The sequence below is a fragment of the Enhydra lutris genome, unplaced genomic scaffold, assembly GCF_002288905.1.
Source record: "Enhydra lutris kenyoni isolate GAN:26980312 unplaced genomic scaffold, ASM228890v2 scaffoldscaffold66, whole genome shotgun sequence".
Classification (NCBI taxonomy): domain Eukaryota; kingdom Metazoa; phylum Chordata; class Mammalia; order Carnivora; family Mustelidae; genus Enhydra; species Enhydra lutris.
Genome location: NW_019154150.1, coordinates 1,180,691 through 1,196,901, shown reverse-complemented (window position 1 = coordinate 1,196,901; position 16,211 = coordinate 1,180,691). Strand labels below are relative to the sequence as shown.

Below are 16,211 nucleotides of genomic sequence, written 5' to 3'. Positions count from 1 at the left end.
GGTGTACCCAAGGGCATATCCAGACAACACAAACGAGTATAGTTAAATTCCATCATAAACCTCTGGAGACAGAATGCCTCATGATCAGCGTGGCTCTGTTAATAGTAATAGTTATTGCAGAAAGCTGGATGCCAGGTAGAGAAGAGCCATTACTTGTTACCAGAGCTAAGCAGCAAAAACCACATTACATTTCCATTCCTTCCACTTAAGTCTTTTGAAACCTACAGAATCTTATGTCCACTATTTCACACCCACCCTCTTTTTAAAAAAAATTTTTAACATTAGGAACATTCTGTCTCTGCGTCTATAATAAATATCAAACATTTATGTAAGCATTGTGGTTGGAATGATAAATAAAAATCAAGTCAAAAGTAGGAATTGATGGTTACTATGACAATTTAACTAGTCCTCCTGGCATGGCTTGGATGCATACAAGGTGGACTTCCTCCGTTTAGCCTCTTGCATTATACTGACTCACTGCTGGGGCTTAGGAAATCACTACTTAAGTGTCTGCAAATGCCACACTACTACTTACCTGGAGATATTATAAAGATTAATCAGTTAGGGAGGGGAAATCTATAAAGCTGTGTAAGCTTCTTGGTAATAAAACCATGTAAGCACAAAACAGTTTTATTATTGGTAACTCTGGTGTTATATAATTCAATATACAAACTGCTAGGCAGTTCAATCTTATTGGAAGATTGGGACCCTTTCAAACTGAATTTTTATATATTTTTACTTTAATTTTCTTGGCTAAAAAAAGCTTGCAAAAAAAATCACTGGCCCTTGAAATAGGTGATTCACTCTTTGATGATTGCTATCCTTCATTAAGCACTGTGTTGAGTACAACTTGCTAAATGCACTATACAGTGATTAAGTAAGCACTAGTGATTTGAATCCAGGTTTAATGCCTTATTCTCAACACCTGTGCTCTTAACCACTGTGTCTTTCTACCAACATGATTTCAAGTCATACAGCCTGGGGACTGGGAGGATTCAATGGGATGAGACCAAGGGCAAAGGACGGGTAAAGTCTTCACAGCTACTCACTGAATTAATGCTACAAACAAGGACTGTTTATCACGGTTTTAACATCTTAATAGATCTGTGCAATTAATTTCAAATAAGATGCTCATTAAAGGAATGAAAAGTAAATTTCTGGGACATACCAGCCAACAACTTGGCTGCTTATCAACCTTGAGGAGCATATTAAGTTAATAGGTGACTATAGTAATTTCAGGGCTTTTAGAGCTCAAGAGGCTGGGGGTGCTTCAATTTTTTCTCCTCTTTTTAACAAAAGTCATTTCAAGATGGTACACAGAATTCTTGAAATTTTAGTTCACATTCAGCAATTTAAATTGTTTTCATCTGAAAGAATATCTATGACTACGTATCCAACCTTTTTTGGAGAAGATACGAAATCTCAACTAAAGCCATTCCTGAACACGATAGCCCAGGCCAGATGGCTCTCCTGGCACACCGTGTGACCCCCTTGAGTCGCAGGGAATGTGACTCATCAATGTGTTAAACGGTCACAAGGTGTGTTGTGAGGCAGAGAAGTCTCAGGGCCATTCCTTCGCCGTCTTCACACCCTCCGCAGGGCAGGTCCCTTTCCCTCATGGGGTGCATTTTGTGAGGGTTGTTGGTGCTGGTTTATCTGTTAAGAGGTTTAAGCATCATGGCTTCCAGGCTCTGCCTAGACTCACACAAAAACCAAAACAAAACTTAGGGCCTGTGACCTACAGCCACAGCAACTTCTGTCACTTGGCTGCCGCGACCTTTCCCTAAACTGAGATGTGTGTTTTAGGAAACGGGTACTAGCTCTGAAAATCCCAACTAGGGGTCTCCGAGCAGACCCTTTTTTCTGAGCCCCAAAAGGGGTAGGGATTTTCCCTGATCCTACGCTAATCACAGCCATTTCACTGAGACCCGCCCTCTAGCATCCCTGGTCGCCAGGCGCCGCGAGAGATCACAACACTGGACACCCAAATTCCCCCCGGGTGGGGAGGAGCCTGGAATAAGCGGAAAGGGCCCAAGAAAGGTCGGGACCTGGGGTTCCGGGCGGGAAAGGCCGCGCGCAGGGCACGCCGGGAAAGGCCGTGGCGCGCGGAGGTAGAAGTCGGCCCCGCCCCGCGCCGCGCTCAAGCTGGGCGGCCCTCCTCTGGGGCGGCTCTGATTGGACGGCGGAGCTCCGCGTGCTGATTGGCCGCGTGGGCGAGGCGGAGGAGAGCCGTGCGCAGCGGCGTGTGTGGGGCCGTGTGCAGACCCGCGTGTGGCGCAGGCAAGGACCCTGAAAATAAACAGCCGCTACCTTGTGAGCCGCCTCTCCCAGGCCTGCGTCCGAGTCTCCGCAGCTGCGGGCCCGCTCAGACGCTGAAGGTGAGGGCCTAGAGCGGGGCCTGGGGTTGGGGGGAAGTCGCGGTGCGGGCCCTGGCCGAGGCGGACGGAGAGGTTGGGAGCGGTGAGGCGGCGATGGCGGCCGCACTCTGGCCTGCTCTGCTGCTGCGTCAGGCGGGAAACTCGGCTGCCACCGCCACCTCATGTCCAGGTTTCCGGCCTGCCGCAGTCGGGCGTCCCTGCCGCCCTTCCTTCCGTCTTGGGAAGCTGGGTCGCCGCGTCTCGGGGCCTCTTCAAGGGCCAAGGCCGCACCCCAGGCCGCAGCCTCACAGCAAAGGAGGCCCCAGCCTGTGCGCCCTTGGGACTGAGGCGCTGAGACTTCGAGGGTCGCGGAATGCGGGACGGAGGGTCGATTTGGCGGGAACTTACTGGAAGGAGGCTGTGTGGTGGGAAAAGGACCCTGGTGAGGTCGGAGGGGGGGATGGGTTTGGGTATTTATGCAGGCCATGTGCTGGGGTAGTGGGCCTGGCGGGCCATGTGCCAAGGGTTGTGATGGGCTAAGAAAAGGGTCACTGGAGACGTGCTTGGATTTAGAGTGGTGGAATATTCCGCCAGAAGGCCCGAGAATCTTCGAAATTCGTACTCTCCATACTTGAATTTTTATCGTCGTTCAAATGCTAGGTTACTTCTCTTAACATTGCAATTCGAAAAAGAGGCAGATAGGTCTCGCTTTCCGTGAATCAACGAAATCCAACTATTTCATGGGTTAAACAAATACAACTTAATTTGAAATTGAGACGTGAAAGTTGATGAACCAGTCCCCATCTAGATATTCCAAATGTGAAAACCTATTTTAGGACCACATAATTGCCCACATTTGGGTTTGGGTGTTGATTTTATTATGGGTAAGGCGTATGCTTGTTGCCACATGTTAACCACATGGTCTCAGCCACAGGGCACTTCCAAAGGAAGTGACTACATCTGGTCTTGGAGGTCTTAGAAAAAGCAAATACTGCTCAGTAGTCTTCTGTGACTTGGGATAGTGTGTTTCAGTCATTATCCAGAAAGAGCCATAGAGAGGGTAAGAAGCCAGGAGTCTGGATTAATTTACATCCTACATCCTCATCATACCCCAGAGTATACAAAAAAAAAAAAAAAAAGTTTCCTTCTTTCCTATTGTTGGATCTCATTTTTGAAAGAAATATAACCAGTTAATTTCTGCATGGAGGAGTTACCATAAATTAAGATAGCAACTTTGTTATTCTTGCCCAAACACTATAAATTGCATGTACCATTTTGAGGGCTTTTAAAAGATGTATGAGATGAAATTCTTACCTCTTAGGCTTTTTTTCCCTTCTGTAAAGCAGTCATTTTCAAATGCTTAAAAAATCACTCTGATCATGGTTTAATCAAACCCCTACAAAAGCGACGTACATAGGTACACGCTGTGTTTAGCTTGTTGAGCCTGTTTCTTGTCTACAAGGAGCTCTCTGTCCTGGCATAGAAAAAGAATATTAGATTCCCAAGGGCTGAATTAAGGACTTAAAATTTTTTCCAAATCACAACTCTTGGCCGCAGGTTTTTTTTTTTTAAGCTAACAGTATATGTTTGTGTACTTATCTGCTGCATGTGTCACATTGGAAAACTTGGGTAAGTCTTAGCAGCCTAAAGGTCCACGTTTTCATACTGATAGGAGGTAATGTGTTTCAAACAGATGTGGAGTTTCTGTAAAATATTTTGAGCCAAATCAGTGGAAGACCAAAGGGCATTTATTACACTAGCATTTGAACAACTGGATCTCTTCTTTAAGGTATTATAAATGGGTTTTGTAGATGGTTATGTGACTTTGGATTATTTTGCCTTTTAAAAAAAATCTAATAAAAATATGTGGTATGTATATGGGAAGTTACCGGATTGGTGCTTAAAAGCGATAGAACCACAGTTTGAATCATTGGAATGGTCTGTTGGCTAAGCACTTGACCACAAGAGAGATTTTGCAGTTTTGTTGTTTTTTTTTTTTTTTTCCCCCTCTTGCGAGAGTGAGAGTTTTAAAAAATTGTTGGCTTCTTTCCTCTTCCTAGCCTTCTGACAGTAAGTGGAGAGCCAGAAGACTGATGCCAAGGCATCCTGGCCTGCTATGTGGAGAATGCTCTTTCCCTACTGTCTGACTTAATAGAACTCCTATTCTGGCAGTGTCAGTTGCTGCTGCAGTAAGGGCATGCTCGTGAGAATTCAATAAGCTGTGCATCATTTTTGTGTTGTGAAGAACTGCTGGAATAATAAAGTGAGAGCTTGCGGCCACCAAAATTTAAGTTGTAAGTAGGTAGAATCTGTTAAGCAGTAGTATGAGAGTGTAGTATAGTGCTCACCTGGAGTGGCTCCATAATTAAAAATGAGGCTGTTAAATGGTGAAATCAGGTTGCCAGTCTTTGGTTCTGTGGTGACACTCTTAAGTTCTACCACAAAGAAGGTTGAGAAAATCTGTCTCGGCTTAAAATTCAGAAAGCTGTGTGATGGTATACTGTGAATAAATTAATACATGGCAGTGGGTTTTTAAAAGGTTGATGAGTTCTAGTTTCGGTTTACCTAAAGAGAATATTTTTGGCATTACAAATTAACATGTTTTACATAGTCTCAGATCTTCAGTCTCCTTATCAGTGAAATGGGAACAAGTATACCTAACTTGCAGGGTTGTAAGGGTTACAGATAATATGTTTATTAATCTTTGAGTCATAGTAGATAATTTAGTTATTAAAACCCTTTGGGGTAATCAGGGCAGGAACCAGGGTGAAAACCCAGAATCACTCCCAGTATTAAACTCTGGTCTCCTTTATTCTGGCCAGAATGCAGGCAGTGTACAGCGTAACTTGTTTCCTTCCCTTCTTTCTGTAGTTTATTTATCTTGAGTCTGAAGTGTTTCAGTACCATGTTGGAACACTAAACTGATTTATTAGAGCACAATGATGAGTACCTTCAGAGGGGCAAAAGCTCCCCTATGATCTGGATATAGTTAGGTCAGCAACATGAATGAATCAGGGATAACCCTACACTTAAGGGAAATAACTGGAGATACAGTAAATGTGGATACACACAGCTATGTTACGAAAACCATGTAAAGCAATAAAGATAGCCAGAGCCACACAAAAATTGTCTTGCGTCCCCCACCATTTGCCTGTCACTACTTACTTAAATATATTTGTAGCCAGAGTTAGGGTCTTACTGGGATTCACATTGTTAGTCTTGATAGTGTGCTGTTAAGATTTAAGTAGTTTACTAGCTTTGTTCTTAGTATCAGAAATGGTGGGAAACTACATTGATAAAGACAAGTTAGTATAATCAATAATGTTTTGGTATCAATTCCAGAATTTAAGCCTAGATGAGTGTAAAATAGCCGGACCTCTTAATTATATATGGTCTCTCAGTGAATTTCCAGTCTTTTCAAGTGATGTCTTGACTGCCTTACTGCTGCCTGGCATGCCCTATTCTCCTGCATTTCTTTTTTCTTTTAAGATTTTTAAATTTTATCTATTTGATAGGGACACAGTGAGAGAGGGAACACAAGCAGGGGGAGTGGGAGAGGGAGAAGCAGGCCCCCTGCCAAGCAGGGAGCCTGATGCAGGACTCCATCCCAGGACCCTGGGATCATGACCTGAGCAGAAGGCATTCACTCAACCACTGAGCCACCCAGGCGCCCGCCCCTCCTGCATTTCTTTAAGCTGGTTTGTGTCATGAAAACATGAAGTGGAAACTAAGTAACTGGTTTCTGTTGTTGGAAATATAAAGTCGTTTGGCATTATTACTCAATTTTTCTTACCTCTTCATTCCATTTAGGAAGTAGACTTCGAGATGGGAAACTTGAGTATACGCAGAGTTTGCCCTGTTGTAAGCCTGCTCTGTAGGCATTGCACTGGGTTCTAATCCACCTGTAAGCAGTCTAACTTAACTGAGGGAAGAGTAGAAAGACTAAATGGGGGACATAAACCCATAAAGTTTTGAAGCTGAGCACCTGTTAAGGACAAGACCCCTGGTAACAGTCCTTATCACAGATCAGTTTTATCATCTTTTTTCCTGAAAATGACAGACTTTAAATTGTCTGAGGTAACACAGCAGGTGTTACCCAGGCTTACCTGTTAAAAGAGTCCCCAGATCTTTACTGTGTGACAGTGATAATCCATGTAGATACAAGCAATGATTTTTAGCAGCAAAAAGAAGGAAATACATGCTCTCCTTCTGCCTGGCAACAGTGAAAATACAGCATTTTGTCTTTTATCTTTATTAGTAGATATGTCTCGTAGCATTCCATAAAATACTAGAGGTCTAGTAGATTGTGAATTCCTGGAGTAATAGAATTTTATTAGATAATCCGAAATAAACATTTTTTGAGTGATAGTACATCCTCAATGAGTACATAATTTAAACATACATAACCTTTTTTTAATTTTTTTTTCTTTTTTTTTTTAAGATTTTATGACACAGCACACAAACGGGCAGGAAGGGCAGAGGGAGAGGAAGCAGCAGACTTCCCACTGAGCAAGGAGCCCAACTTGCAGTTCTGTCCCATGACCCTGGGATCATGAGCTGAAAGCAAATGCCCAACTGACTGAGCCACGCAGGTGCCCCTGCATTGTTACTTTAAATTAATGGTGCAGTAACTCTTGTGATAATAAGAATTTAGGTGTTAGGGGAGGGCGCCTGGGTGGCTCAGTGGGTTAAGCCGCTGCCTTCAGCTCAGGTCATGATCTCAGGGTCCTGGGATCGAGTCCCGCATCGGGTTCTCTGCTCGGCAGGGATCCTGCTTCCCTCTCTGTCTCTCTGCCTGCCTCTCCATCTACTTGTGATCTCTGTTTGTCAAATAAATAAATAAAATCTTTAAAAAAAAAAAAAAAGAATTTAGGTGTTAGTACTTGGTTAGATTGGGTTGAGTCTGTACAAGAAACAGTTTGTTTCATTCGGCAAATGATTATTAATTGTCCCTTCCCCGCAAGCAGTTAAAGTACTGAGTGTAACTGCTACTAAAAGGATAATTGTATGGGGTGTTGTGATTGAAAGGTGAATTACTTGGTCTCTGCCCTCAGGAATATGATAAAAGTCAATATAGTAGTGTCATCAGACAGATACCAATAAAGTACTGTCAGCTTTACTAGGAAGGAGAGTTCCAGTCTAGGAGATGTGGTCAGATTCTTTTATAAGAGTTGGCATTTGCGTTGGCCATTGAAGGGTGGAAAAGGTTGTGACAGGTGGAGGGGGCAGAGGCAGCACAGTGCAGCAAAATTCCAGCCAGGAGTAGTCATAGGCAGTGAGAATCACAGAACCATAATTCTCTACGGTCTTACCTTACTGCCTCTTTTCATAGGGAATAGTATATAATTCTCTATAAAGACCTTTTAATTAACTACATTTTGCATATAAGATGAATATTAGGATGGGGACCTTCTTCTAGGATAAGTGATTGGTCTCTAAAACATAGTGGGAATCGGTTGGTTTAATGTTACTGATGAGATAAATCTATCACAGGAGACTCAGTGAAAATGTAGAACAGCTAATTGACTGTGATTGGCTTGACCAAAGGGGGAGAAGGCAGATTGCATATACATTACCTAAGCCCACTGGGAAGATCTTCTAGAAAGCATGTGGCCTACTGATGATGGGTCTTTGGGATGTTAATGAAATGTTTCTTTCCCTTTAAGACTTCGTATTTTTTTTTGACCTGTATTTATTCCAGTAAACAAAATTATGTGAGACTAAAATTTGTTGATAGTAAAGCAAATAATCTAAAACTAGTTAAAGTGTATAAAGTTGCCTATCTGTTTAGTAGAGTCGTTTAATTACTGTCTAAATGGAGAAGTATTGCTTTCCTTAAATAATTTGTGGTTCATATAGAAATGATTACACTTTAACCAAATTTCAATTAGGAATTAGGGTGAGGAGAAGAAGTAGAGTGTAGTGTTTAATCATTAAATGTTATTTTAACTAATTGTCTTCTTTCCAGAAGTACTTTTCCTGTGATTTCTTTTTCTTCCTGTTCATTTTGGATCTGGGTCCTGTGCATAGAGATACGACAAAATGGAGAAACAATTCATGAAAAAATGTACACATAGATGAATCAATTTCTTGGGGGGGGTGGTATCTTCTTTTTACTTATTTGACAGAGAGGGAGAAGCAGGCTCCCTGAGTAAGGAGCCAGATGCGGGGCTCCATCTTAGGACCCTGGGATCATGGCCCAAGCTGAAGGGTAGAAGGGTAGGTGCTTCACTGAGCCACCCAGGCACCCAGAGAAATCAGTTCTTAAGTAGTTTTTTTTAAACTCGCATTTCTTTGCTGAAAGTAAACCTACTTTATATACATGATGATTCATTGTAACATATTTCTTTTGTAGTTTATTATGAAATAAAGTGTCCTTTTTTTTTTTTTAAAAGATTTTCTTTATTTACTTGACAGAGAGAGAGAGATCACAAGTAGGCAGAGAGGCAGGCAGAGAGAGAGAGAGAGAGGAGGAAGCAGGCTCATTGCTGAGCAGAGAGCCCGATGTGGGACTCGATCCCAGAACCCTGAGATCATGACCTGAGCCAAAGGCAGAGGCTTAACCCACTGAGCCACCCAGGCGCCCCAATAAAGTGTCCTTTTAAAGCATCAGTCTAAAGGGGTGATTGAAACTAGCTATAGAAATGCGTGTTGAATATGATTATGATATTTTTAAAAGACAAGTTAATCTTGTTTACATATATATCGGTAAATATAATTTTTTAAAAGATCTTATTAGAGCATGAACAAGCGGGAGAGGGAGAAGCAGACTCCCTGCAGACCAGCAGCGCTCGGTCCCAGGACCCAGAGATCATACCTGAGCCTAAGCAGACACTTAACTGACTGAGCCAACCAGGAGCCCTATACATACATAATTTTTATGATTCGTTTATTTGAGAGTGAGTGTGGGGGGCAGGGGAGAGAACCTCCAGCAGATTCCCTGCTGTAGGAGGAGCCTGACACAGGGCTTGACCTCACAACCCTGAGATCATGACCTGAGCCAAAATCAAGAGTTGGACGCTGAACTGACTGAGCCAGCCAGGAGCCCCTCTTGTTTAAATATTAAATGATAAAATACTCAGGACTTGTCAAATTGCCTGTATTACCTTATAAAAGGAAGTGATCATTTCTGTGCAAAGAATTCATTGACAGCAATAGTTAAATGTGCTTAAACTGGTCTGGCTATAATAAACTGGGGAAGATGCAAAATGAAAAGGAGGGTACGAGGTACCATAAGCAGCTCTTTTCTGTGATCTTTTTATTTTTTATTATTTTTTTATCCTAACTCTTCTCTCTGGTGGTAACCAGTACTTATATGACTTAAAAGGCAAATACTAGTAACAGAAAGCAAAGGTAATCTCATGCTTTGCAAAAACACATTTTTAATCTTTATTGGCTGTTTTCTTTTTTTTAAGATTTTATGTATTTGACAGAGATCACATTAGGCAGAGAGGCAGGCAGAGAGAGAGGAAGGGAAGCAGGCTCCCTACTGAGCAGAGAGCCCGATGTGGGGTTGATCCCAGAATCCTGGGATCATAACCTGAGCCAGAGTCAGAGGCTTTAACCCACTGAGCCACCCAGGTGCCCCTGGCTGTTTTCTTCTGACTAGAAATGTGCATTATGTATCCTGAAACCACTAACCTTTTTTTTTTTTTTTTTTTTTTTAAGATTTATTTGAGGGGTGGGGGAAGGAGAGAGAATCTTAAGCAGATTCTCTGCTTATCTGCCCATGAGATCATGACCTGAGTCAGTTTAAATCACAAGTTGGACACCTAACTGACGGAGCCACTCAGGTACCCCTGAAACCACTAACTCTTAAGTATCCCATGCTGGTCCCTGCCTGTCCTTCCCCCCACCCCCATTTTTGGTAATGTGTTTATATGGCAAGTGGCAGGAATTGATAAAAAGATCCCTTTGAAAACTTACCCTGAATCTGATTGTAGAGACTTGGGGTAAGTATTGAGTTCTTTTGAATATTTGACAATGGAAACGTCTGAAAGTGAACTTTAGCTTAATTTTTAGTTAGTGGATTCTCTATAACTTAGCAATGAACTGGTTACTGAAAGGGTGGCAGGGAGGGGGGACTTTAGCATTTCACTGTCACTTGAGTTTTGGTACTGTGGTTGACTTGGATAATTCCACTCTCTAGTCAGTCTTAGTTGTTCTTTTGTTTTTTGTTTGTTTGTTTGTTTGTTTGTTTTTGTTTTTAAGATTTTATTTGTTTATTTGACAGAGAGATCACAAGTAGGCAGAGAGGCAGGCAGAGAGAGGGGGAAGCAGGCTCATTGCTGAGCAGAGAGCCCAACGCAGGGATCAATCCCAGGACCCTGAGATCATGACCTGAGCCGAAGGCAGAGGCTTAACCCACTGAGCCACCCAGGCACCCCAGTCTTAGTTGTTTTGCTAGATCATGGTGCTTATCTTTGAGAGGGTAGTTAAAAAACTTGGTGTACCATGGGTTGACACTGGGAATAAGGTAAAAATATTGAGATGTAGAAGTTACTACGCTGCATTGTTCTGAGCTAGTTTGTTTTTTAAAAACCAGTTTCCTAGGAGTTCCATTCTATTCCAGGAATAGTTCCTGTTTATTTTTAGATTGTTACATAAGAAGTATAAAATTCATTTGCTTTAGTGGGAGTTTTGGCCCCCCTTGTAAATAATACCCAATAAAGGAATCCGTTGTGACATTCCAAGTAGCCTTGTTTTAAATGAGTTACAGGAAAATTGAGAAAGAAGAGAATAAAAGAAAAAAAAAAGGTCCTGGGCTTTAGATGGTTTTGATACTTTGGTGTACCCTTTTGTTGTTTTTCTAATATTTTTAACATATTGTATCCTCTAGAGAAAATTTATATCCTGCATTTTTTTTTAACATGTCTGCTATAAAGAGTCTGCAGACAAGTGCTACAGTTAACCAGGCACTATTAGATGCTAAAGTTAGAAAGTTTCTCTTTAGCTACCCCGCACTCTCAAAGTACATACTATGGTTCTGTTGTTTTGAGCTATTCTGATTTTATGACCATTAAATAACCAGTTGCCCAAAATAAAGTTGACTGGCTTGTAACCATGAAAATGTGGCCATTAAATTAGACCTGGAAGGAGATACTATTTATTATTTCTAATAATGGATGTGCATTGATACTCTGTGCATTCTATCACCCCATTAATAACTGAATAACATTTGTATTAATCCACATATTCATAATTTAATGGTTTTAAAAATCAAATTATATCAAAACGTTTTACATTTTTTCAGTTTTACTGTATTTCTTAATAGGCATACGATGCCTAAGTACATAGTTGTGTGGCCCTTTTTCTAACCAGTATATATGCTGGCTTCTTCCCTCAGAATAATTATCCAAAAATACACTAAAAGGGCAGTAAAAGCTAAAAGTAATTTCAAGTAGTTTAACAATGTCATTTTTAATATTTCGAAGATCTAACTGCAGCCATGAGCAGCAATGAGTGTTTCAAGTGTGGACGATCTGGCCATTGGGCCCGGGAATGCCCTACTGGTGGAGGCCGTGGTCGTGGAATGAGAAGCCGTGGCAGAGGTGGTTTTACCTCGGATAGAGGTATTTTTGTCGAATAAAAAATTTTGAAGCACTTCAGTGTTTATTAGTATCAAGACTGGTCTAATTAGCCAAATTCTTTTGTTTTTGCCCAAAATAGGTTTCCAGTTTGTTTCCTCATCTCTTCCAGACATCTGTTATCGCTGTGGTGAGTCTGGTCATCTTGCCAAGGATTGTGATCTTCAAGAGGATGGTAAGTATTTAACACTTCTTTTCATACCCTTGTAGAATTTGGAGAGGTGAGCATGTACTACTGCTGCACATAGCATTGGGAAAGACTTAATACCTTTGAGGCTTTGTGTTGTATGGCTTAAAGCAATGTTTTGTAAAGGTTTTATAGTCTTGGTCTGCTTCTTTTCCTTATTGTTGAAGCCTGCTATAACTGCGGTAGAGGTGGCCACATTGCCAAGGACTGCAAGGAGCCCAAGAGAGAGCGAGAGCAATGCTGCTACAACTGTGGCAAACCAGGCCATCTGGCTCGTGACTGTGACCATGCGGATGAGCAGAAGTGCTATTCTTGCGGAGAATTTGGACACATTCAGAAAGACTGCACCAAAGTGAAGTGCTATAGGTAAGTTAGAGTGTTGCTAGAGGAAGGCTTGTGGCAGAGATTATTTTAGAAGTGAGTTAGGTATAAATGGAAGGGACTTGGGACCATTTATTGAAAGTTGGCTGTGACCAGATGATAATTTTCAGCATATGTAACCAGCATCCTGTCTGTACATTAGTCACTGTTCTGCCATCAAGGCTTGTGGCTTATGGCAGCTGGACAACTTACACAACTTCGGAACTTTTAAAGATTTAAAAATAAGAACTCTTCTGCTGTAATTTGGAATTTTCAGAGGCATTGTAGAAAACTGTAATTCCCATACACAAATATTCTGTCCTACAACCAGAAATCTTTGTGGATGAAATATACAATAAAATGTACATATTTAAGGTATAAAATTTGGAAAGTTTTGAGAAGTATCTACTGGTGAAATCTTAGAGATTAATTTGTATAAAGGTACATCTTGGGGCGCCTGGCTGGCTCATTCAGAGGAGAGTGCAACTCTTGATCTTGGGGATATGTTTTGAGTCCTACCTGGGTTTAGAGATTACTTAAATAAAACTTAAGAAGAAGGTACATCTTGGCCAGTGTCATTCATTTAGCATTTTGGAGGGAGAGAGAATCCCAAGCAGGTTCCATGCCCAGCACAGAATGGGGCTTGGGGCTCGATGTCATGACTGTGAGCTCATGACCTGGGCTGAAATTAAAAGTCAGTCAGTTAACCAACTGAGCCACCCAGGTGCCCCTGTTTTTGGTGCTTTGGTGTTTTTGGTGGATCTGTTATGGTGAAAATTCTAATTTTATGCCTTAGGCTGCATAATTGAGTGCTGTTACTTAATTCCTGCTTCCTGCTCTTAATTTAGGGGTTAATGAGATTCTTGAGGGGAAAAAAATGCATTGCTTCATCGCTATTGCTTTTTGTTCCTCAGTTACTATTGCTCCAGTACAGTTTTGCATTTTCTGAGTACATTGTGAAGACTCTCTCTCTTTTTTTAAGGTGTGGTGAAACTGGTCACGTAGCCATCAACTGCAGCAAGACAAGTGAAGTCAACTGTTACCGCTGTGGCGAGTCAGGGCACCTTGCACGGGAATGCACAATTGAAGCCACAGCTTAATTATTTTCCTTTGTCGCCCCTCCTTTTTCTGATTGATGGTTGTATTATTTTCTCTGAATCCTCTTCACTGGCCAAAGGTTGGCAGATAGAGGCTACTCCCAGGCCAGTGAGCTTTACTTGCCGTGTAAAAGGAGGAAAGGGGTGGAAAAAAATCGACTTTCTGCATTTAACTACAAAAAAAAAAAGTTTATGTTTAGTTTGGTAGAGGTGTTATGTATAATGCTTTGTTAAAGAACCCCCTTTCCGCGCCACTGGTGAATAGGGATTGAGGAATGGGAAGAGTTGAGTCAGACCAGTAAGCCCGTTCTGGGTTTCTTGGATATGTTCCCATGTAGGAGGTAAAACCAATTCTGGAAGTATTTATGAGCTTCCATAAATAACTTTAATTTTAGCATAATGATGGCCTTGGATTGTCTGACCTCAGTAGCTATTAAATAACATCAAGTAACATCTGTATCAGGCCCTACATAGAACATACAGTTGAGTGGGAGTAAACAAAATAAAAAGACAAACGTGTGTTAATGGCTGTGCGAGAAAAATCGGGATAAAGGCCTAAACAGGAACAACTTCATCACAGCATTGATGCTGGATATACATAAGGTGATGGCAAAGGTTTAGAACACATTTTTTCAAAGACTAAATCTAAAACCCAGAGTAAACATCTATGCTCAGAGTTAGCATAATTTGGAGTTATTCAGGAATTGCAGAGAAATGCATTTTCACAGAAATCAAGATGTTATTTTTGTATACTATATCACTTAGACAACTGTGTTTCATTTGCTGTAATCAGTTTTTAAAAAGTCAGATGGAAAAAGCAACTGAAGTCCTAGAAAATAGAAATGTAATTTTAAACTATCCAATAAAGCTGGAGGAGGAAGGGGAGTTTGACTAAAGTTCTTTTTGTTTCAAATTTTCATTAATGTATATAGTGCAAAATGCCATATTAAAGAGGGGAATGTGGAGGACTAAAAGCTGATAGTTTGGACTTTTCTTTGTGTACTAACCCAGTCATGTCTTCAGTAATGAAAAACAGCTATTATAAGGAAGTATAGGCTTTAGATCCTTTGGTGTCCTGTTATGCAGGGATAGAAAAAAATCCCTTTGTAACCCATTACAATGCTACCCTTTACCTCTATGTTCATTATTGATGGTTTTAATGCCATTGTTATGTTTTAATGTGATATTTTTCCTGGGCATCACAAGGATGTGAAATGTTTTTCATTTCTTGTTTCTCTAAGATTTGTTCTAGAGTTGAGACAAACCTTAGAAATTACTTGGTTTATTTATTTATTTATTTTTTTAAAAGATTTTTTATTCATTTATTTGACAGAGATCACAAGTAGAGAGGCAGGCAGAGAGAGAGAGAGAGGGAGAGAGAGGGAAGCAGGCTCCCTGCTGAGCAGAGAGCCCGATGCGGGACTCGATCCCAGGACCCTGAGATCATGACCCGAGCCGAAGGCAGCGGCTTAACCCACTGAGCCACCCAGGCGCCCAGAAATTACTTGGTTTAATGAACGAACTCACTTTATAAATGAGTTCAAAGCTTATATAAGCATACATAAGTGGAAGCTTAACTTGTTTGAGAAATGTACAGCTACCTAGAGTCTAGAACCTACGCAAGTATACCTCCCCCACCCTATGTTCTCTTTTTTTTGTCCCCCCCCCCCCCCAGCTAAACTAACTATAGTTAGTGGTTTATGCTTTCCCGACTTAGTTTATTCTTTTCCCTTCACACTGCCACATATCACATTGGATATATATTGTTTTCCCCAGGTAGTCAATTTTTTTATCTATACCATTGCAAGGTTAAGATGTTGGTGTCTGAGCTGTGCTGTGCCAATTCCTACTTGGTCTCATTAATAGTCAAAAGGAGGCAAAGTAAAAAAGTGTGAAGCCCTGGCATGTAGGTCCTTTCACTCATGAATACAAGCTAACAAGTTTCTTTCTCCTTTGATATTTGTATTGAGCAAATGATATATATCAGATGTTAACTAGACATGTTAAATGTCTTGATAATTTTTGTTTCTGTTGCAAGGAAAAGATAGCATAAAGGAAGACCTGTTTTCAAAGGCATCATTGTTAAATGTAGATTCAGGTTTGGGGGTGGTACGCATGGGGTTATTCCACCCCCCCCCCCCAGGTTTTCCAGCCTCAAGTTGGAAAACCTAGCTGTGAGATATTTAGAACAATTTTGCTTCACACAACTGCTCTTTGTCCTGCATTTGTAGTACCTAGGAGCCTTTTGTTTAAAGCCCTTTGATACGCATAACTGAGGGCCTATTCACATGCCACATAAGTGTTCTTTCATAAGGTTGCATTTAGTTGCATTGATCTTGATGACTGAGCAAGTACAACGTGAAAATACGTGTATTCTAGGGAATTCAAACTAATTGCTGAGAGCCAATGAGAAGTTCCTGTAGCAAGGAAGGATTTGTTGTAACTTTTTTTAATGATTATTTTATTTATTGGAGGGGGCAGAGGGAGAGAATTCTCAAGCAGACTCCTCAGTGTGGAGGCTGACACTGAGCTCAGTCCCAAGAGTTGAACACCCAACAACCAACTGAGCCACCTAGGAGCCTTGGCTTTAAGCAACTTTTCAAAAATCATTTTCAGATAGTAA

At 41.2% G+C, this 16,211-nt stretch overlaps 1 protein-coding gene across 7 annotated transcripts; it reads left to right on the top strand.

Annotated features, from left to right (window-relative positions):
• Positions 1 to 2,213: 2,213 nt before the first annotated feature.
• Positions 2,214 to 14,562, top strand: LOC111159043 (CCHC-type zinc finger nucleic acid binding protein). Of its 7 annotated transcripts, none has more exons than XM_022521417.1 (5): positions 2,214 to 2,378; positions 11,792 to 11,908; positions 12,027 to 12,119; positions 12,299 to 12,497; positions 13,474 to 14,562. In XM_022521417.1, the coding sequence occupies exons 2-5, from the start codon at positions 11,806 to 11,808 to the stop codon at positions 13,589 to 13,591; spliced, it is 513 nt and encodes a 170-aa protein (XP_022377125.1). In that variant the 5' UTR covers positions 2,214 to 2,378; positions 11,792 to 11,805; the 3' UTR covers positions 13,592 to 14,562. The 7 variants fall into 7 exon arrangements, with proteins under 7 accessions (XP_022377125.1, XP_022377122.1, XP_022377124.1 ...); XM_022521414.1 differs by having other exon boundaries at positions 11,792 to 11,929; XM_022521416.1 differs by having other exon boundaries at positions 2,232 to 2,378; positions 12,296 to 12,497.
• Positions 14,563 to 16,211: the final 1,649 nt, after the last annotated feature.

What these genes read in the sequence shown, in the direction of transcription:
- LOC111159043 (XM_022521412.1), top strand. Translation starts at nt 11,806, where the DNA reads ATGAGCAGCAATGAGTGTTTCAAGTGTGGACGATCTGGCCATTGGGCC. An exon ending in TGGTTTTACCTCGGATAGAG is followed by an intron (nt 11,930 to 12,026) that starts GTATTTTTGTCG and finishes TGCCCAAAATAG; the next exon opens with GTTTCCAGTTTGTTTCCTCA. An exon ending in ACCAAAGTGAAGTGCTATAG is followed by an intron (nt 12,498 to 13,473) that starts GTAAGTTAGAGT and finishes TCTTTTTTTAAG; the next exon opens with GTGTGGTGAAACTGGTCACG.